Source organism: Colias eurytheme, chromosome 2 (genome assembly GCF_061535395.1).
Source record: "Colias eurytheme isolate Ceu_HAF_F1 chromosome 2, ilColEury1 Martin Lab GWU primary, whole genome shotgun sequence".
Classification (NCBI taxonomy): Eukaryota; Metazoa; Arthropoda; class Insecta; order Lepidoptera; family Pieridae; genus Colias; species Colias eurytheme.
The window spans coordinates 12,033,083-12,057,565 of record NC_142981.1 but is presented as its reverse complement, the minus strand read 5'-3'; the positions used below and the strand labels follow the sequence as shown (position 1 = coordinate 12,057,565).

The window sequence follows — 24,483 nt, the reverse complement described above, 5'->3', positions numbered from 1 at the left end:
ACCTAGATGGAAGTACGTGTCATTAATCATTTACTTCATTATTTATCGAGAATGTACAGCAACAACTTGTAGAAGTTATAGCTATTCGAATTAAAGTGCATGTTTCGCAAAGTTACACCTTGGCCACGGACACCGGCGGCGCGACCGACGGCGCGACGGGCGGCGCGACAATTCGCGCGGCGCGGTAAGCACGCCACGGGCAGTTGCGTTCGCCGCCGCGACCAATGTAGACGAGGAGACGAGATGGCTTTATCAAAGTTAGCTCGACGTTGTTTGGAGAGTAGCAGCTTTTTTGCTCAAGATTTAATGTTTGGAAGATATAGTGGAGTACACGAATTAAATAGAAATCGTGTTACAGACGGAGAATTCCACCAAAAATATGAAAAATATAGGCATGATGAAAAATTATGTTGCGGGTGGCTAGACTTCCAAATAGCTGGTCTAGCTAGAATTTCTGCAATAAAAGCTTCCGTCTCCATTTTCGCGAAAAAAAAAAACGAACTATTTTAAATTAAGTTCGCTCCGGGAGTAGTCGCCGCGTCTGCCGCTCGACTCCGTGGCCTGCGCCGTAATAACTCATACATTTGTTTCGATCGCTAGTCGTGCCGCGCGATTCGCTCGGGGAAATTCGCCGGTCGTCTCGCTGGTCGCCGCTGCGCGTGGCATGCCCAGTACATTTCCATACATTTGATTCATTCGCAAGACGCGCCGCCAGTCGCGCCGCGCGAATTTTCGCTATAGCGAATTGTCCGTGGCCAGCACGTGAACCTCCTTCACAAGAGATTAATAAATGTATAAATTTAAAAGCTCTAAAAACCTTCTGAGAGCCGAAATTTAGTATATTTAACACTCTACCCAATGTCTAGCCAGCAGTACTAAATCCTCTTAGAAACTACATGCAAATGTACTCCCAAAAGGAGCAGGCTGAGGTAAAACATGTAGTACACTGCTATTTAATCACTTATGTTCAAAGCCCATGTACCAGTGGGCGAGGCTATTACCATATACCGAGTACAATTTATACTGACCAAGAATTTCATATGGAAAGGTTTGATACAATACGCAAATCGGATATCGAACCCGCCATTGTTTTATGTCATGAACCACTGCACTGATGAAGTAATTGTCTTGAGAATGTCTTCAGCAATTATTAGATACATTTCGCATAATATGTTGACGATTTTGTTCATTTTATTACGGCAACTTAATAATTTATCCAAAAGAAAACAAGTTAGATCATTGAATTTCTTATCAAAATATCGAATCTATCATAGATTAGGCAAAATAAATAAAATAGCAAATCCAAATTTACTGTAGCGCTGTAGATTGGCCCTAAAAGCTATTACGGACAGAAATATAGGTTTTCTCATTTATAATATTAGTATGGATATACATAACTTAATGTCTCCTAGAATGAAATTCCATAAAGGCCATATAGTTTTATAATAAATCCAAAGTCTCCTAACTCCTGTGATCCTGTCTCATCACAACAAGTTGGTCACGAGAAACTGCGCCAGGAGCCAATAACTCTTCGTTTAGATAAATATTGTGTTCAATTTATTTCGGATCACTTCACCTGGTATTACGGATGATAACTTAATCTTTGGAAATGTTTATTTAGTGTAAATTTATTTGTTTCCTATGAAGATTGGAGATTGCTTCTATAGTTCTATTAATAGCCTTGAGACTAGATAGAAATATTATTTTATTAAGTTTTAATTTATCTCTAGCATTTCCTATCAATTGATTGCAGATTGTTTTTTTGCAATGGCCTAATACGCACAAGCGTATTACATCATCACTACATAGTATAAAACAAAGTCGCTTTCTCTGTCCCTATTTCCCTTTGTATGCTTAAATCTTTAAAACTACGCAACGGATTTTGATGCGGTTTTTTTTAATAGATAGAGTGATTCAAGAGGAAGGTTTTAGTATATAATTTATTAGGTTTTAGACAAAGCGGGCGAAGCCGCGGGCGGTAAGCTAGTCTATTATAAATCATATTATGTTCTTTGTTAGACAAAGAATGTTAATTAGTTGACACCGTTAATCGGACTTACGACCTCTGGTTTAATTTCTCTCTCAATATAGCTAATATAACTGTACTGTTCCGAGGAAGCATCTAAATCATTTCTACGATGTCAAAATAAAATTATTAATGCATCAATACCTATCACACAAAATAACACAAAAAATAATTGAATAAACACAAAATATCACAAAAAATAAATGAATTGTTGTCCCAAAATATTAAATTATCAAAATAACCTCAAATTTTACTACATTTTATGCCATAGTGGAGAAATATCCCTCCATTTCATATTTGAAACAAATACTATAGAAAACCTTAAAGTAGCTTTGTCCAACAATTTCCTTCCTGTACCGACATTTACACTATACTAGTACGCCACCAGCCGCTGGAAAATCGTATAAAACTCGCATTTATATAAACTTACTAGCTTTCCGCCCGCGGCTTCGCCCGCGCAGTCAAAGAAAAACCCGCATAGTTCCCGTTCCCGTCGGATTTCCGGCATAAAACCTGTCCTATGTCCCGGGGTAAAAGTAGCCTATGTCCTTTCTCGGGTATCAAAATATCTCTATGCCAAATTTCATGCAAAATGGTTCAGTAGTTAAGGCGTGATTGAGTAACAGACAGACAGACAGAGTTACTTTCGCATTTATAATATTAGTATGGATTAAGTTTTAATTTATCCCTAGCATTTCCTATCAATTGATTGCAGATTGTTTTTTCAATGGCATAATACGCACAAGCGTATTACATCATCTATTAAATTACCATAATAAAAACAACATTGCACTCCGTAGTGTAAATATCCCTATATTTTATAAGAGACAATCAAAGACACTATAGAAAACCTAAAAGTAGTTGTGTCCAACCATTTCCTTCCTGTACCGACATTTACACTATACTAGTACGCCACCAGCCGCTGGAAAATCGTATAAAACTCGCATTTATATAAACTTATTATGAAACTAGAAACGAAAGCCACCTTCTGTCTGGTCGCTTTCATTTAATTGTTTAATAACTTTACAAGAAAATATTGTTTTAATTTAATTTTACTGCCGCGGCCGTTAAAATATTAACGTCTTGCTTGAGACGTAATCATAAAACAGACTGATCGGATTTCGCGTAATCATAGTTTATCAAGTTATACATTATTCAAGAGCAATGAAATAGCAAGTACCTTATTGGAAGCTGAGTTATTATCGACAGATAGGAACCACCTCAACAACCAGGTGTATACTGAAGAACAGTTCATCAGTTTATAGTTTGTTTTGATTCTTGTCTTTATTATAATTAAAGATTTAATATTTTCATCAGAGGGTAATACCACTAATAACGAGTGCTACCATGTGCTAGGATGAATGAAGAAAATGTTCATGTCTTATAGGATCCGTAGGAATCAAGAATATTTGAGAATATTATTATTTAATTCACATAGATCGTGTCAGATTGCTGTGAAATAAAAATGAAAAAATTATTCGTCTTGCAACGCAGAATCCCTTCCTGTATCGTGGAAAATTGCTTCATGATTGCGTTAGCGTTAGCCTATTGATGCTTAGTTGTTACCAATACTTATTGTCAACTTATTCGCCTAGATTTTATCCTTTCTCACATTATTAGATTTCTGACGAAATAATTTTCTTACGTTATGAGATCGCCTGACCACAATATACTTAACATTTTCAGGTTCAGACTGAAAAAGAAAGACAATAAATGCCTTAGATCTTTAATTTAGGTATATCACCTGTTCTGTATGTTCAGTTTCACTTCTTTTTTGGAAGCGTACATTTTCGCGGATACCTAAATAACCTCTTCAAATCGCATCCATTTCAGAAGCCTTATTATCAAGTAAAAAATCTATTCGCCAGACGGATTGCATTACAGAGCTGGTTTAATCCGCCTCCGTTTACATCTGATCTGCTCGCTAACCTTGGAACACATACGTACATTTCGATCAAGATTGAAGAACATTGTATACCGCCTTTATATTAGGTAACTTACTGTAGCATGACGTTGTGTGACCGCATATTGATCAAATACATTATGTACTAAGTTCAGTACACAATGTATTTGATCTAGATGTTCATTTGGTGTGCACCGTGCACGTCATATATCAGCTAAAAATAGCTAAGGTTTACTTACTCTTTAGGTATTTTACCCGTTCTAAGGTCATAAACATGAGGTACAGTTATTGGCATAAAATTTTATATGAAGGATTCCTTTGAAAACCGAAACAGCTTAATTCTATCAGTTGTTTTTGCAAATTTTAATGAGAGTTAAGAAAATAGAGCTGATAATCTAGAAGAAATTTCTAGTTGTATTGGAAAATTCAGTTGATTAGATAAGATTGATTAATTGCCTAAATTTTTTATTTAAATCGATAAACCCTTAATTCGTACACTCGCAGACTCGCGGACTTTAACCACAAACACCTTTTCAGATATAACTTTTGCGAATCACGTTACTGTAAGAAGAAGTAAAGGAAAAAAAGAAATCAATTTTGATGCATTTACCACGTGCAATTTAAGTGATAATATACCAGTTACCACCACGATCGAAACACGTTTCCATTCTCCACAATCATTGTATGTGGCCACTCATGCACTTTTCTTGTCTCATAAATAACCCCCCTTTCCGTATAAAAAACTTGATCAAAATCGAGTTTCTCAATATGTTTATTATAATGCAGTGCAATAGAAATAATAGTGTAGCAATGGAAGGGCGCGTTAATCGCATGCACATAATTAATATATGAACTATCGCGGTTAATGATCGGTGTCGAACATTCGAGAACGTAATTTCAGACTTCAGTTTGAACAAGTGTTTCAATAATCAACCGTTAATGATTTATTTACAGGCGAGTGAATAGGTGGTAATTGATGTTTGGAGGTTTGATGCTTATTGTTATGTATCTGTGCATGATTGTTTGTAAGAATTTTTTGGATGGTTATCGTTTTAGACGTCATACAAAATTATCATTGTAAAGAATTGACGTCGCATCGTTAATCAAATATGCCTTTAATTTTGTGAAATTATATTTGAACAAATTAGAAATCATAACTTGCGCCTTTCCCGGAGGCTGGAAAATTGGCCTGTAATAGGCTGTAAAATATATTACATATTATGGGGACATTTCTGATCAAGTGGCATTAAAACTTGTACCTAAAATAATAACTGCTAAATTAGTTGTACCCGTGACAATCATTTAGGGTCGGAATATAGGATTTTGCAACGTGAAGAGTTCTTTCAGAAGCCCTAACAACGGCAAAACATAAATATAGGAATAAATAGGTTACCTAGAAGTCAGAGAAAATAATTGAGAAAATTTAAAATTCTTCATTGAACTATTATCCAAACACAACAGGAGCAAATATGGTATCACTTTCCAGAATTAGAATACAATTATGAAACATTATCCGATAGAAACATTAAACTGACAATAGAAATAATACGTTCGCTTCCTATCGGTCAGATATTGGTATAAACGACATTCAATAGCCACATTCATAGATGCCATATCGGTTTCGCACGGTATTTAATTATTGTCGTGAATTTTGAGATCTTTTAGGAACAGTAACTGAGACAGAGCCTTGAGCATTTGAAACACGGGTAAAAGAATATAAATATCGAAAATACTTATTTGCTGAGATCCTGACTTTAGTTTTAATAAGAGCCAAGTAACCCAAATATACAGAGGACTGTTGAACTGAACTGAAACATACAGCACAATCGGTTTTGAATATGTCCAGGTTATCAAATTGGTTAATAGGGATGAATTCAAAATATAGACTACAATTCAAATCTATAACATCTAGAGACCAAAAATTTTACCAAACCAATCAACCTCAAAATTCAAATATGCTTGTTGATAAAAGTTTCTCCGTTGTGCATGTCAATACGTCAAACAAATGGCATACAAACATACACATGAAAGTCGATTCAACAAGCGTATCGTACGAAATATTCAAAATAACATCGCATAGCTAATACCGCTGCTTCGCACGCGATCCACGTTCCATCTCGCGGCTACCATACATACGCAATTTTTATGGTCAATCGCGTTTTTTGCTTTGAAGGTGAAACGTTATAGCAATAATATATTTAGTAGTAAAATGCCAATTCGAAAAATAGCGCATAATATACCTTTAAAATTGTATGTTTAAGATGCTTGTATGTTTGTGGCTAAACCTAGTACACACATAACCATCTCAAACCTCACAACACAGCAAGACAACCTTTCAAACAACCCCAAACCATACCACAGACCTAGGAATATAGTGGTTACGTACCACCACACCAAAAACACAACAAAACCATAGCAAAACACATTTTACCATTCCCACCGCGTTTATCATAGTACCGTTAAAATATGCACTACCTAAACCGCATACCTATAACAGCCTGCGTCTATTTATACCCGCGTAGGGAGTGGCTTGACGAATTCATGCGCCTGCGCAGGCAATACGCTACCGAAGGGAAAGTGAGTGTATATCGTATCCAGTAAAACACATAAAATTGCTCCTGATTGATTTACCGCTTCGGATGCGTATAGACCTTAATTGGGATATCAATTCTGGAAAAGTTGAGAGTAGGATTGTTTTAAGTGTACAAAGGTTGCTGAAATGCAATGTACCTTTAAGAGAGGGAAGTGTTCGTTATAATAGTAGAGAGAGAGTCATGTACATATTTATAAAAGATTTTTCACTGACCTCAAAACTTGTGTATGGTATAAACATTCACATAAAAGCAATAATACTTATCATGTCTATAAGTAACAAAAAAATAATAATGAAATGTAGTTTCATCGAGAAATAAGAATACAAAATACCTTTAATTTATAAGTCCTTATCTGAAATTCTTATGTAAATTCCTTTCTGAAATTTCGCAAATTCTCATTTTGGATAATATTTAGATATTCAAATGAATAACTTTGGCCACATTAAAACGCAGATAAATATCGCGATCATAAAATGTCTTGAAGTATTTATACTTGTGACATTTATGTACTTACAGACTAAATATGGATTAGAAACTAAGTATTATAGTAGCCATGAGAATAGCTAAATCAAGTTTCTCACAATAAATGTACCTATGTTAAATCCTAGATCAACAAATTATGATGAAAAGGCAAAGTCACTTCGCACACATGTCAAAGATAAGATACGTTAATAAAACATTACAAATATGAAGAATATCAATATTTAATTATCACACACACGTTAACCGAGACCTTGAGAAAATTATACGTATGTACATTATACTCCTCAATAATAACCTGCCCAAAAATAAAATTCTGCCCGTATACGTCAATATCCACTTATAGATACCGGGAAAGCAATATTTAGTCGTACCTGAAGATAAAATTCGGAACAAGTCGACTATACACAATGAAAAAGTAGGGCTAGGATAATTAGCACCGTTCTATTTCTTCGCATAAATCCAATAATCCCCCACACATAATCTACAAAATAAGGTCAAACAACAAAGCTTAGCAGTTAGCACACCCAAATCTATGACACATAATCTCAACTTCTCAATCTTTATAACTCGGTCAGGAAACACCGACTTTCCAGCACATTTTATTTATCTGTCAGAAAATTAGATCTAATACACATTGTCTTCATGAAGACTCAATATTTTTGTTCTTTTCTTTATCCCGAAACCCAATTACTAAAATAAATGTGACTCATGCGCTGCGTCACAGGATCTGAATATGTTTTGTTCAGAAAACAACGAGTTAGATCCTTATGTCTCGTACACATCAAATTGTACTAAATGAATTATTTAATTACAATCGCTTTCTACAATGACGTTCTCTTATTGAAGGTCTGTTTCCTTTGATGCTGCAGTTGACGCTTGTCACGTTTCTTATATCGATTTTTATTTTCAGACTTTTGTACACTCCAAAATTAAGACTTGTTTATAAGTCTCCGGGAATCTACCGTATATCTTAGCTATTCCTCTTACCATTGTAAAGCGTCGACTCATAAAATTATATCAAATATTGATCTTATATTATCATGCTTACAATAAGAGTTGTATTTTTTCTTGTACATACAATTGCCAACTATAATTTAATTAAAACCATATTGCAATGCTTTCGCTATGTGTGCATAAATCTCATCAATTTATGATCTGTTTATCATTACGATTTACGACCTTATCTCTAGTATCCCGCTAAACATTCCAATACATGCTATTATTTGATTGTCATCTCACTGTCCAATTAGACCTACTTGATTCTATTATTTATTCAGTATTGCACAATCGAAATAACACGAATACCTACCAACCAGTCACTATTAAATGCAATTCAAATTGGCTAGCAACAGGACATGGCTAGATATGAAGATAAAAACACTAGTAGCCCACGCATACATTGGTCGAATATTTACATCCGACAATCTCATATGTGGGACTTACGACTCATACACACAAGAATTAATTCCTTGGGATTATATATTATTCTTATTTAAAAGCTAGAACAAAAATGGACCAATAACTAAGCACGATACATTGCATAAAGTCACGTAAGGCATAGATGCTTCGAGGAAAGATAACAAGCATTTAATGAGTAAGAACTAAACGTAAGTGCCCTGATTATTACGTTTAGTTTAGTTATCCAAAAGGACAGGCGCAAATTCCAGTTCAGTTTAAGTTCAATTCTAAACCTCTGATACAGGTAGAAGAAATTTGTCAGATTTTCGGCATTTATGTAGTAGGTCGACGACACTTCGATCTATCGTTGCCAAATTTCATGCAGATCCAAACAGCCTGCGTGAAAGAGTAACCAACTAACATTCACACATTCTTACTCTCGCGTTAAAAATATTAGTAGGATTACCGCACAGACCATCTCATGTGAACGAGCCCCTGTCCACTACCGATGCGTCAAGTTCATTGCTCCAATGACACACTCGCGGGCAATTAAAGAGTTCGCTCACCCAGCAGTGTACACTTACTTACGTACAATTGTCAGTCTTGCGCATGAAGATAGCACCGTTTGAAGTGTTGTTGCGAAATCGGAACGGATCAAGCGTTAAACGCCTGGGCAATGGCCTATGACAAAATTCGCAAGTTTCGTTCGATGGCCTTTTGGCTTAAATATGAATGGTGCATTGTTCTAACAAGAGTATCTCTTACGAGCATCGAGATCTATAGATTAAACTATTGTCTTTATTATTTAATAATTCATTGAATAACAACAATTATAATGTTATTACTAGCACCATTCGAAAAGAGGGATTAATACAGTACAAAAGGCAACTTTGTAGCATTTATATTGATTTTTAATGGTAAAGTTCAAATCTACTACTTTTGCTACAAAATTCTCCACTACATACTAGGGTCAAAGTCCAAACGAACGTATTTACATACAGTTCAATTGCCGACAATGTCTGCACTTGGCAGCGCTGCGCGCGCGCCTGTAAACCCATCAATTTGACCACATTCGGTGACAGATGCTTTGGAAGCGTGCCTCTGTTATTGCAAGGTCTAAATCGAACTTGACCGTGACGTGTGTAAGTAATAATTTATTCCAGATGGTTATTAATAAGTTGTTTTCATATGTGTGAAAACATATTGTAAGAATGTACTGGAAGCAAATTAAATACCTACCTAGTTATATAATGGAAATCAATTGAACGGTACAACATTTAGCGTACTTGATGTATACAGGATATTTTGAATGTATGAAAAGTTTAAACTGCTTTACAAATAAATAATATTTTCACTCTATACTTTTATTGCACCCATAATAATTAATACTAATGCGTTATGTCAAAAACGAAACCTATGAATGATAAACGTATCAATGACCAACATTGCCAATATTGGAAAAAAGGAATAGTTTGGAAAATCCAAAAGTGCACGCCTCATAATTTTTTTTAATAATTATTTATTAATTATTATTTTTGTTTATTTAATAACAATTAAACCACATCGAATCAGACCCTGAAAAATGAAAGGGTTCTATTCCTGAGCATACTCAAGCGTAAGAGAAAAAAAAAGACTCGATTAGTAAAGTATTTCGGTCGCTATCGTGTTAACAAGAAAATCCTCCGCACATACAGACACACGGACGTCCAAGACAGAACTTTTTTAAACTGTTTTTTAACTAGTTTAAATAACAAAAATGACATCAAAAATATCATGAATGTTAAAAATAGTGTTTTTTCTTTATATGTGTGTGTATGTATTATCTTACAAGTGCAATGTATGATACATAAAGACATTTTAAGTTTGAAAAATCAGATGTTTTGCGCGAAGTGACAGTAGTACCCACCTCAACGCTTCGCTTATGAGGCGTGCAATACATTTCTAGATATGATACATCATACGTTTTATTACATTAATCCATTGATTATATTATAAGGGGTTTATTATCAATGTTCTTATCTAATTGATTCAAAACAAGAATCAAAACAATATCAGCATACCTATCTCTGTAATTTAATTACGTGTCTCAATAAAAAAGATAAAATACATGAATAATTAGGTATAATGAATTATTGCATTATCTACACGGCCAAAATCTCAAAGGTATGCAATCAATTCAATAGGTACTAGTTGTACATATTTAATAAATGTTTGAATTAATGAAAATACTATAAAGCATAAAAATAAAATCATGAAAAGAAAACAATAGAATTAATTTGCTAAAGGCGGCCTTATCGCTGTCAAGCAATCTCTACCAGGCAACCACCAAACGTTTATTTATTTATTTTTTTAAAAGGTATCTGATAGGGCACTGTAGGCTTGTCACCAACTTGAACAAAAATAACATTGATCAGTGATGCATATGTCAAAAGCATCTGCCCCATATACGAGACTTCAACACAATTATTTACGCATATTTTAATGGTATCTGTGACGCATAACTTGTTACAGATAAGATAGATTATTTTAAAACGTGTAGCAAAAGCGTGCATGCGAAATAGTGGGCGGAGTTGACAACATACATACAGAAATACATATAACAGAAACAAAAACAGTTATAAGAAGCAGACTAATGACCTTCTTAGTTTATTTCAACTTGAACATAATTTGAAAAAAAAAAAAATAAGTTTCCTAAAAATTTAGCGTGAAAAAAAAAAACTGATAAAGACGCTAATTAAAAAAGTCCTTTTTTGATTTTTCTTTTATCTACACTAATATTATAAAGAGGAAAACTTTGTTTGTTTGATTGTAATGAATAGGCTCATAAACTACTGGACCGATTTTAAAAATTCTTTCACCATTCGAAAGCTACATTATCCACGAGTAATATAGGATAGGTTTTATCCCGGAAATTCCACGGGAACGGCAACTATGCAAGTTTTTCTTTGAAACCGCGGGCGGAGCCGCCGGCGGGAAGCTAGTATGTATATAAAGGTTGTAATCTTTAGGATAGGACATTTCCACATAATGGAATAGGAATTGAATTTATGAATTATACATAAAAATGTACTTTGATTTATACTGAAAACTCTTATAATTGAAATTACCATCATCATTCATCACCTTAAAACCATTCAAAACCTTATAACTCAACAATCAAACTACAAGTTACACATGACAGTAAGGCTATAGCTATTTCATCACCCACTGATCCATTTACAACTATATGATCATCAATCACAAATCATATCAATACGATATGAACAGCTGTTATCAATGTTCTGCCGCGTCTCGACACGCCACGTGGCCTTAGATAAATCTGTACTGAAATGATAATATAATTGTGTCTGTTTATCTATCCTTTCTGTAACTGATTGATGTAATTTTTGAATGGACATAGTCAGAGGATTGGGAAGTGACAAATATGTAGTATCATATGTAGTCATTTTGTATCTGAGAAAATTTATACTCGAGGATACTTAGGCCGCGGCCTAAGTATCCTTATTAAATTTTTAATTCGAAATTTAGGTCGAGAAAATTCATTACCATAAAATCTTGATTTCAATTTCCAAAACAAGTAGGTACCTATACAGTCATACACACACACATACCTACATAAAATAATAGAGAATACGTAATATGTATATTAAAATATTTACGTCAGCATACATCGTTTTGCGCTACAATAGCGGTACAAATAATTACAATAATTCAAAGCAAATGTAGTCACATGTTTTTGTTCGGAATGCCCATCGTCATTGTAAATGTTTAAAAATAGATAGTGCATCGCTAATGTTCGCAACTTCGAAATGAGGGGCGATGCGTATTTTTTTTTCTAATGCAGTTATTGACCATATTTATTTTGAGATATTTTTCTGTAGGTGTATTATTTTATTTGGACTGACTGAAGAATTCGTACGTTATCGTAATAGGGGAAAAACAATTTTGGCACCACAAAGAGAAATACTAAATCCTTATTTGTGCGAAACGTCCAGACCAATATCTCCTATCTCTCCTAAGTCCTAATTACAAATAAGAAAGAAAGAAAGATAGATAAGAATATCCCAGATTCACCAGCCTACCATAAACTCTATCAGATCGCTGACAGCTGTCGCATAAATCAAGTTATGTATGTACAGAGAAATCTATTAAACAATTATGCCAACATTACGTAACTTATAGATGGCAAGCATCAATCTTGGACCAGTGAAAGTGATCACTGACCGTCCATCTCATGAGATTAATAGGCAGTTTTTTTGGTTAAGTCAACGACCGCACGTGGTACAATTAAAAATTGAGAACCCCGTGTCTAAGATTTGTCGGAAGTAGATGCCTGCGGATGGCTGCTGTTATTCTAAGCATAGATAAATAGAGTTATAGACCATCTGCAAAAATTCAAGCAAATCGGAACTAGGAGGAGACACTCAACTATAGGACGTTGGTGCACGTTTTATCCTAAACAATTTTATACTTTTAAAACTTTCTAAAATTAAGGAAAAAATTAGGATGTCTTTAAAAGTTGGATATCTTTATTGCATACATAGACAGTAGAATACATTTTGTGCATTGATGTGGATTCGTAGATTGGTTTTACTACGGTTGAATACTTCCGAGTTCCAATCCCGGTTGATACTCTTTTTTATTATTTTGTTGTTGTTACATATAAATATCATAATTTTGCGATCTATAATAGTAAGTACCTACCACCGTCACGTGATTATTTACTTTACCAAGAAAATTTGCAAGAAAGTTACTTCACAAGTCGCAACTCTATTTCGTATATAAATGTTACTTATTATAACTCGTAAAATGTGAAAATTGTGCAAGTGAAATAGCTTTACACTGTAGTCAATAGTCATACCATGAATTACTATTTACAAACAATATCTCTATTACATAATTTCAATATTATTGTTTAAGGGCCGAATTTTCAATGCTTGGATAAAACTTATTCGTCGAATAATGTATAAAACTACCATTTTAAAAACGTATTCTAATAGCTCGTATTTGACAGTTTACGTGACATTGTAATACTATCGTGTAAGAGCGTATACGCACTATGCGGGTAGCCGCATTGCGGGTAGCCGTCCGGCTGACCGCAAGCACAATTATGTACGTAATATTCATTTCTATGCGCACTGCGATGCGGCTACCGCAGACCGCACAGTGCGCATAGAAATGAATATTCCGTACATAATTGTGCTTGCGGTCAGCCGGACGGCTACCCGCAATGCGGCTACCCGCATAGTGCGTATACGCTCTAATACTTTATTGGACGGATAAGTTTTATCCAAGCATTGAAAAATCAGCCCTAAGTTTCAGATTTAGTCTAGTTCACTTATTTAGACCATGACAGCCAAATTTTATTGTCAAATTAATTTGTTTCAAAACAATTAACTTTTTTTTCGATAAGTTTGATAAATCAACTTATTATTTGTATCATTAAGTTGCCACCTATAGACCAGGTTCAATAAATAAAAATAAAAAAACATTTTTTACCATATTTGAAGGCTTCGGCCCTGGTCTAAAAAATATAATAAAATATGTTTTGATGTAACAATGTGGCAAAATGCTAATGTTAAAATACAACCCAAGTATTCTATTGCTTCAAAGCGTAACCAATAATTCCTGATAATCTACCACCTCATAGCTTTAACTCTTACTGATCTCACACCATTAGATCCCACGCAACCGAATACCAAGCAAGCATTACCACCCATTTAGCACCATTGGTTCTTAACCTGTGACCCATCATCAGTCTCACTAGATAGATTTAAATATAATTGCAGTGTCTTTCTGTGTATCCTAAATAACTGCACTTTTGCTGTTATTTTAACAGTCATTGATAACAGAAAGACTTTATGTTGTACGTCTGTTCCTTGTTTTACTGAATTTAGCGGGCAATACTTTATTTTTTCTCTTCCCCGTGAACTACGATATGGACAAAGTTATAGCAAAATATATGTATATGTATGTACGCGCATACCTGCAGAACTGGAAAATCTTTTTACCAAATTGCAATAGTTAAAATTGCCAGAACAAATTTTTATCGAAAGGAAATTTCAAAATAACCTTCCAAAAATGTATATCCGGTCGAAGCCAGGACGCACGACTAGTCAACAAACAGTAACCATAATATCAGCTAATATACAGGGTGGAAGGTTAAGATGGGGCATGAAGGGCAGGTACCTTAACCGTTGTAGCTACATGAAAACGTTCTTAGGAGACTATCCTTAAATTCTTGAGAAATTTTAATCTGCATTCACAGATTTTTGAAAAAATGTACGGTCAGCAAGGAAATCGGCAGTTTTCAAAAAAAATTTTTTTGATGCCAATCGATCCAGTTTCTCATGGGGATCAAAACACTCTAAAAGTACCAACTGAGGTGCGAGTACTAGAAAAGTCAGAAATCGCGAAAAACTATTTCCACACATTCACTAAGAAAATAAGTGATTCAACAAAAGATGCGCTAATAGAAAACTCATAAAATCATTTTCTCTACTAAATTTGCCCCGTAACCATCTGCAAAATGCAACTCTGCGTGCATAGTCCCCAGATTGCAATGCTTGGACTAATCGCCCATGGCGGTAGCATTTGTAGCCGTATTTCTTCCATGTTTTTAAAACTATCCAGTGCGAACAACCAACTTCAACCGCAACTTGTTTTGAAGAAATTTCGGGATATGCTTCCACAATTAGTGCTAAAATTGCTATCGCCGTATTCTCATTCAATACTAACAGACCTAAACGTTCTAAATTATTTAAGGACATTTTTAGTGAAGACAGAGTGACTTCTGGTAACTTTTGTTTTCTATGTGTTATTGTTTACATAAGCCATAAAAATGTGACGTGTTCGTTCGATATTCAAATTTAAATAAGTTTTCATCTCGTGCACGAGCTGCCAGCCACCGCCCGCTCACGCCCCGCGTCGCTGGCATGTTATGTTGCTGTGCCTTTGTCTTTTTACTTGTTCATGAATGAAAATAGTTATTCGCGATTTCTGACTTTTCTAGTACTCATACCTCAGTTGGTCTTTTAGAGTGTTTTGATCCCCATGAGAAACTGGATCGATTGGCATCAAAAAAATTTTTTTTGAAAACTTGAAAACTGCTGACCGTACATTTTTTCAAAAATCTGTGAATGTAGATTAAAATTTCTCAAGAATTTAAGGATAGTCTCCTAAGAACGTTTTCATGTAGCTACAACGGTTAAGGTACCTGCCCTTCATGCCCCATCTTAACCTTCCACCCTGTATACCTACTATCTAAGCCGATTTTATTCGTCAATAAAAACTCCCCGCTTTCTCCATTTACCCAAGTGCAAATTGTTCACCTGAAAGCCTCCGTGAAAGTTAACACTTAATTCATCAATATTTGCGATCGCCAATAATTCAACTTCAAAATATAATGATTGTGCATCTGTTAGGCTGTTTAGTGACGAGGCGGTTACGGTTCACCGATAAGGGTACAATAAATTTTATTTAATTACACTGGTTGGACTCGACGGAAGACTTTTGCGACAGACTTCTAGATATACTGGTTGAGTTAAATCAACAAATCAACTTACTACTGACGTAATACTAATAAACTTTGTATTAAAAAAAGATTTGGTATACTGGTAAATAATTAATAAAAAAATATATAAAGTACATACTTATAATTATTTATACCGTATGTCTTTTAATGTTATCCACAACCCGATGATTTGAATTCAGATAGACGTACATATTTAAATTAACAGCTACAAACGCTCGTTCGTAAGAATCCTTACTATAAAATTGTTAATGACATGAGAATATAATGGATATCCTAGTGTTTAACACATTTATGTAAATATTTAAATATTTATAACTTGATTGCCTGAGTATTACAGACTGTTTTTAGTACCTACCTAATTTAAAATTATGTATATTATACAGACAAAATGGTTCAGCTAGTTTTATTCATCATTAGGTAAAAGGGAATTAGTGTGTATGTTAATGTTTGTTGTACCTCAACTTGAATTTTTTTTGGTACTTATCGAAAATCTTGCTTTATATTTAGGTCAGTATTCATTTCAGACAAAAATCAAGTCTTAACATAATTTTTTGTATGAAATACATTAAATTGTTTTTATATTATAATTAATTTATGTTCTAAAAATATCGAATCAATATAAAAGTATAAATTTTATGATTTTCATTAAACTAATTTTCACTCGAAAGCATTCATCAAACACATGTTACTATCATTTCTAGAGATCAAATCTAATCTCTGATATCACAAATACACAACGTATCACTACATCGAAACATTATAAAATCAAAGACAAAATCCACCCATAAACAACGCCGTACCATAGAGTCATGCGTATGCGCATAACAAATAGCGTCACATTATGCGTCCGTATGTCCGTCCATTTGTCAATCAATTAATGTCCGCGCAATTTGAGCCCTTATGTTTCCCGTCAGGAATAACTGTATGCGAAAGTCGGAGAATATCTAGATATTTATTATAATTTGTTTGAACTAGGCTCATGGTTATGGTAACTAGATGCGAAGGTTATTATACTGTTAAATCGTTATTGGTGTAACGTAATAACAGACCTAATATCAAAACAGTTTTTAGCTGGTATTTTAAAAAGTCAAAAGTAATGCGAATTGCCAAATATACATAAAACTTTTCTAATAGTAACTATACCTTTAAGATTCTACCCCATAAAGTCAATCGGAATTCGGATCTGAGCAGAAAGGATTTAAAAAAATACAAAACAATAATAAATATTTTTTCACACATAAGTTCCTGTACTTGTGATAAACTTACTTCTCCTTTTGTAGTCATGCTACTGAATCTATCAAACGTACAAGCCTAAACAAAATGGAATGCCACTACACCCTATATTCCCTTATAAAACAACCATCTATCAAGCTTCTAACCATCATCCGTTCCAAGCTCATCCATAAAACGATAGACCGATCACACCACAATTATCTGTCGATAAAACAACATAACCGTGCAATATCTATAACCAATAGCAGCATTTCACAGCCGCTGGTAAAGTCTCAATCAGTGTCCACGAGGAAAGCATAAAGGGCCAGTAAATCAGGCGTTATTGTTTTCCATAAACAGACTAACAAGTACTGGACCGACCGTCGCGATGTGTTAGCTGTGGAGTACTATTGGAAGTGGAACTCGATAGTGGTGGAAAAAGTGCGAAAATGATGAGTTTTCGCACTTTTTCTATAAGTTTTCACGTTTTTCACGTTTTTCTATAGCTATTGGTCTACTTTATAAATGTGTGGTTGTGTTCGAATAGGATCCATCTTTTTACATAAGAATTGCACCATATGTCCTTAAAAATTCTTAAAACTAACGTTTCAACGTCGATATATTGGAGGTCAGAGAAATTTTAAGAATACCATTTCATGTCAACTATAATAACTGAGATGAATTATGACTTTTGCAATAATTTATCGCAATTTGCAAAATTACCTAAAAATTGTGTGAGCTAGAAATAGCAACGAAATATTTTATATTTATTTCATCCAAGTGGCTTCTTTAATGAATGGCTTGCTACAAATTGGGTTAATTGCTTGTTTTAGTTATACTTCAATTGCAATTCATAAATTGAAATAAAACGGAAAACATCGTATTGAAAAAGTAATAAAACCATCAAGCATCTCTGCCTTCGCAATTTGTGTATCTAACATAAAGCAGGATAAATATAGTTTACCTGAACATAAAATTAATACCTTAGACATTATACCTATTTCACTAAGAATCTCCGAGTTTCCCTAACCAACGTTCCTATAATAAGATATAAAAGCATCCACTAATAACATCGATAAATTGAATTAACATTTCCAAGTCTCGGCTACATCTCGACACAGTTTACCTGACACTAGCTCGTTCATTGCAGACGATGTTTATTAATTACCCTCATTACAGATCCACTAAAGGAAATAGACACGCTACCAACATTCACAATAATACTCACAATTTACTCTTGGACAATAATCGAGAGCATTCAGCGGAAAATGGTCATTGAGCGATCGCAATTACGTCTAGAATCCCATAAAGCACGCGCAAATACAACGCGTCGGCGCATGTATCGGGATTTACAATCGTGGCCGTTATCGTTTCACTTTCGAAGCCATGTCGGTTTCGACAAACATGTGGGAGTCGGTCGTAAGGTCCAGCGCGACGAGAGCGCTTTCCCTGAGACACTAATAAATATACTATTGATTTCGAATAATATAACTGTTCGGGTTGTTTATGCGGCTGCGTTAGATTTAAGATCGGCTGTTAAACTTTAATAGGCTCGCCCAGGGAGATTTAATAGTGCAATCGGTTTGGCTGACGATGTGATAGAGGTTGCACTTAGAAAGTTGGTTTTCGTGCGCTTTGTGTATTAATATCGTATTGAAAGTCGCACCTTACTGTCATATTTCAATACAGGCGCGGGGGAAACGACTCGGTATGAACATAATACCTTGTTATTTATGTACGTCAAAGCTTATAAGTTAAATAATCGTTGATGGCGAGATAGAACAATATTAAACTGTCACGATTGCTGGGACAGGGTGTTAAATGTGTTTATTGGAGGCATTTATTTATAAGGCGTATACAAAAGACTTCGTTGTAGTAAGCTAACGGCTTATAGGTATTACTTACAATTAATCGTCTTATCTTTAACCTCATTTTAGTTTCTTTTTAACAGACTTCTATACCGGAGTAGGAATATCTAAAAAAAAAACAGTTTATCTATGTATCGCACAGCTAAATACGAAATTAACACCAAGGTTGCGCGTACCAAAGTAAACAGACCAAAACAATTAAATTCGTATTAATAATAGTTTTAGTACACAGGAAATGAAGTATAGGCAAATTTTCTGGTGGAATGCATTTTCTACGTCGAGTAAGCAAATCTTGGGTCAGGTCAGGTTTTGTTGGGTTAGGTTAGGAATGCTGATATGTATAGAATTCCAATTAGCCAGGAAACTTGCAACACGTAATCATTTTCAATTAATCGTGTATGATTTGTGGGTAAATCGATAATACTGGACGAACTTAGGTAATTTTAACAAGTAAATGCAATCAATGTTTTAACAATAGATTGTGCATGAAAATTAGGTATACACATATCTTAGCTGTACAGTGTACTCTTATAACATACTATACTAAACATTATCAGAAAAGTCAAATAAATTGACACGAACTAGAGCACTGCACAAAATGTTGTTCAAAACAGCATTTTAGGAATCTATTTGCCTCCATACAATCCTCAATACCTGAATAATATCCGAAGTGTCAAGATAATTTGACGCGATCTAAATACTTAAAGGTCTTACGCGTGCCATAAGCTTATTAGCGGCAAAAACTTCGCGGAAACGGCGCAGCAATTACCGCATTAGAGACCGCTTTCTCGTCAACACCCAGACAAGCTGATAGCAGATAGCCGTGTATGGTAATGGTTAATATTATATCTATAGTAATTATAATGAGCTGAGTTTTCGATCTTGGCTTCGCTCCAGTTAGGATGAGGACAGCTTGTACAATAATTTTTACTCTACACATAAAACATTACGTTGGCTCTTGCCTATGAATTAATTAATTTTTCCTCTAGCTAACCAAAGTTCAAAAGTGCATATGGACTATGTGTTTCGACAAAGGTAGTACAAAGATGCGGATACAAACCCAAAGTTAAAAAAAAAAAAAATTAAAAAGTGTAATCCGAACTTCCCATCAAAAAGTTCCTCACGACGATAATCCTACCAAACAAAAAATACAAACGGAGCAACTTTCCAATCGATACATAGGTACCTACATTTACAGCTATTAAAACCATCAGCCAGACAGCTTGACGGCTACAACCCGTGGAAAGCCTGATTATAATATAACACCCGCCGTTCCCGCGCGATTGTATTCTAATGCCGCTGTGTCTGACGGTGAAACGGCACCAAAAATGGTAGTCCCTACGACCTTTGAGATAAGAGTCACATTTGTTTAGGCTGGTTAGCAACGCGCGACCCAAAACTTTTTTAAGTCATGAAAACTTTAATTTAAATTTTAATGTGTTTAAAAACTGTCACCTGATAAAATTAATAATCCACCATATTTTAATATGTTTACAATAAAGAACCAACCACAACATTTTGCCAAATGACGCATCCGTAGGTACTTGTTTGTACAATCAGTGACAAAAAATTGTCCATTGCTATGGTATTACTGAAAAGCATCAATGACTAAACAGTTTTAAGCTTAAAAATACATATTCAACTACGTTCTCAAATAAATAGCACCTAGTACATACACTACTACACTATCCATAATTCTATAAATAAAGACAATTTACATATCTCGTCGATCGTGTAAACTCCGCCTTATATAAACCGATACCAGCAATCATGTTTCAGACAATTTCAGTTCACCTTTAGCCCGCAACAGGAAATCGTGTTAATGGAAATTAAGTCTTCTTACATTCGCAATAAGATTTATAACCGTGCGCTGTGTCTGGCGACAATGCCTCACAAACAGATATTATAATGCAACCGTATTCCCACTTTCACTGCAACATTTGACTTTGTACATAATTGTGGCTGGCTGTACTAATTATTATTACCAAAATGAAAGAAAAGAGCTTATTTGTCCATAAAAGGCCGGCAAAGCACCTGCAAGTCCTGCAACACTTCTAGTGTTACAAGTGTTTATGGGCGGTGGTGACCACTTAGCATCAGGTGGCCTACCTGCCCCTTTGCTTGCTCTGACTTAAAAAAAAATATTAAGAGCTATATTTTAAACTATTTTATGGTATGATTTTGTTTCAGTCATATGGCTAGACAATAATATAGGCTATTTTTTACCGCAGTACATCCAATTTCATTAAGAAGGCTCAAGGACGTCTGAAAGGATTTTCATTATTTAAGGTTCATCGTCCCAGCTTCATAAAATAGTATAAAACAAAGCCGTCTGTCCCTACGTTTGTATAGATCTTTTAAATTACGCAACGGATGATGTTTTCTTAATAGATAGAATGGTTCAAGAGAAAGGTTATAATATCTTTAGTTTGGAGTTTTAAACAACGCGGGCAAAGCCGCGGGCTGAAAGCTAGTTACCTATTAACAAAACATCTACCCGGGCAGAGCAGGGGCGAACAGCTAGTCCTTTATATAAATAAACCAGCAAATAAATTGGCCACATCAATTTCCTGGTCAACTAACAATAACTACAATGTTGTCAAATTTAGAAATTAAAGACTTTTTAACGGATTTTAAACGCGATTTATTCATTCTATTATTTTCCCGACGTTTCGAACACTTTACAGCGAGCGTGGTCACGGGGAGACTGAGATGTTATACGTCTTGACGGTCATTCAAAAATTGCTGTTTGTAAACTACCTCCACCTATTCCTCCGTAGTTGGTATGTGGAGTATTTTTCCGGATGTTGGCAGTATTGGCTGATCGTGTCTTCTAGTCTTTTGGTATGTTTGACATGGGGTTTTAAATTCTTAATAACAGGATCCCAGGTGTTAGAAAGTTTCAAACCATCTTCTCTATTGAAATTTGGGTGTTTTTTAATTTCAATAGCCTCGCGCACCAGTCTTGGAAAAAATTTATTTTCTCTGGCAAGGATTTGTGGTTGGTCGAATCTTATGAAGTGGTTGTTGTCCAGTGTGTGTTCACATACCGCAGACTTCTTGTGACGCCGATGCTTGATATCCGCAATGTGCTCCTTCAGTCGGTTGGCAATGCTTCTTTTTGTTTGGCCGATGTATGAGAGTCCACAGTCACAGTCTAACTTGTACACGCCTGCTTCTTGTAGAGGAATATTACTTTTAATTGGTCTCAAGAATTGGTTTATCTTCTTGTGCGGCTTATATATAGTTTTAATTGAAGCTCGTCTTAGGATTCTTCCAATTCTGTCAGTAACTCCCTTCACATATGGTAGGTAGGCCGGTTGTCTTTCAACTGTGTGTGGCTTCGTTCGACTCCTGTGATGCTGTGGAGGCGCCGGCAGCTTGTTGCAACGTAGTACTCGCTTGACATGCTGCAGTTCCCCGCTGAGGTGGGCAGCATCACAGAGGTGGCGGGCTCTCTGAAACAAAGATTTACCGACAGAAGCTAGTTGGCAAGGGTGGTGGTGAGATTCACCATTGAGGTACCTATCAGTATGAGTGGCTTTCCTATACACTGTATGGTTGAGCATGCCATCCCGTCCCCTCATAATTAAAATGTCAAGAAAGGCTAGACGGTTGTTAGTTTCTAACTCCATAGTAAATTGGATGTTTTTGTGTATGGAGTTAAGATGATCTAAAAATGCAGGTATATGTTCAGTAGGGAGTATTGTGAAGGTGTCATCTACATAGCGTTTGTAAAGTCTCGGTTTGACTGGTGCTGTGGCCAAGGCTCTCTCCTCGAAGTCTTCCATAAAAATATCAGCGACAACGGGTGATACTGGAGAGCCCATGGCCACCCCATCAACCTGCATGTAAAATTCACCATTCCACAATAAATAGCCAGATGTAAGGCAATGTTCTAAGATCTCTGCATATTCTAATGGCATATTGTGTTCCCCTAACCTTTTCTTAACAATATTGATGCAATCAGTCACCGGGAGATTAGTAAAAAGAGACTGCACATCAAAGCTAACCATAGTCTCATTGTTTGCGATATTTAGATCTTTTAATATCTCAACAAAATGGTATGAGTCCTTAACATAAGCACTGGTGTTACCTCTGAGGGGAGCGAGCACCCTAGACATGTGTTGTGATAGTTTTTGAGTGGGTGTATCAATTTGACTCACAATAGGTCTTAATGGAGTATTAGTTTTGTGTATTTTAGGTAAGCCATACATCTTGGGAGGTTTCACGCAAGATGGAATAAGATACTTAGTGTCAAGATTTAATGTCGTTTTGTGTTTGTTTATAAGGTCAGTTGTTTGTTTCATTACCTTGTTTGTTGGGTCCTTGTCGACTTTTTTGTAGGTGTTTTCGTCCGACAGTATTTCCGACATTTTGTTGTTGTAATCTGACGTATCCATTATAACCGTTGCGTTTCCTTTGTCAGCTCGGAGTACTATTATATCTTCATTCTTTCGCAGGTGTTTTAAAGCGATAGACTCAGAGCGAGAGATGTTAGGTTTCGGCGGTTTGCAAGTGCGTAGTACACAAGATATGTCTTGCCGAATCGCCTCTGCGTCTTCTTTAAGAATGTTGTTTTTGAATAAAGTATCCTCCACATGACTTATTATTTCTTCGCAAGGTATTTTTTGCGGCGCAGGAGCAAAGTTTAAACCTCTATTCAGTACCTCAATAGTTTTGTTATCAAGAATTTGTTTTGACAGATTGACAACTGCTGTCACTTGAGGTTGACATTCAGTGACGTTTGGATACTCAGATGACATTGAGTTATTCTTCTTGGCCAGTAATCTTTCAAATTTTTGCTTTTGTTTATCCGTGCAGTATTTGAATTTACTATGTGCACGATTATCTAAGATGTTCAAGCACAGTTGCCAATCTGTTTCTAACATAAAATTCTTTAAGTTACTTGCTACATTTTGGATTTCAATGTTGAGCCTTTCAATATCCGATCGGTGTCCAGCAATTACTTTAGATAACAATTTTTGACTTGCCTTGTTTAGAATACTTGCGCTTCCAGCTATGTCCTTTTTTGGTGCTATTCGACAACAAACTGGGATGATATTATGTTCTCGACATTGCTTCATGAAATTCAGGGATGTCAAAAACCTCGAGCGCTTTGTCTTCAGTTCTTCTAAACGGCGAATTTTGTTAGCATTTTCCAGTCCGTACTGGTCTACATAGTATTTTCTGATGTTTGATTTTACGCGAGTATTATACATTTAGAAATTAAAGACTTTTTAACGGATTTTAAATAAATCGCGTTTAAAATCCGTTAAAAAGTCTTTAATTTCTAAATGTATAATACTCGCGTAAAATCAAACATCAGAAAATACAATGTTGTCAAATGTTTACAAAAACTACATGACGTCACAAACTTGCTAACTATACCTAAAACGCAATTTATTAGAAACAGAGCTACTCTTAACGACCCTGAACTATCGATTGATTGTATTGATAAGTTA

The 24,483-nt window shown here is 35.2% G+C and overlaps 2 protein-coding genes across 3 annotated transcripts in view; both read right to left on the bottom strand.

Annotated features, from left to right (window-relative positions):
• Positions 1 to 24,483, bottom strand: part of LOC149910730 (SUN domain-containing ossification factor) — a 56,902-nt gene that overhangs the window by 26,629 nt on the left and 5,790 nt on the right. The gene's annotated exons all lie outside the window — the stretch shown is intronic.
• Positions 21,639 to 24,258, bottom strand: LOC149910731 (uncharacterized). 2 transcript variants are annotated; one of them, XM_090116308.1, is made up of 2 exons: positions 23,332 to 24,258; positions 21,639 to 22,476 (listed from the first exon to the last, which is right to left on the bottom strand). In XM_090116308.1, the coding sequence occupies exons 1-2, from the start codon at positions 24,238 to 24,240 to the stop codon at positions 21,775 to 21,777; spliced, it is 1,611 nt and encodes a 536-aa protein (XP_089972434.1). In that variant the 5' UTR covers positions 24,241 to 24,258; the 3' UTR covers positions 21,639 to 21,774. The 2 variants fall into 2 exon arrangements, with proteins under 2 accessions (XP_089972434.1, XP_089972429.1); XM_090116303.1 differs by having other exon boundaries at positions 21,639 to 24,258.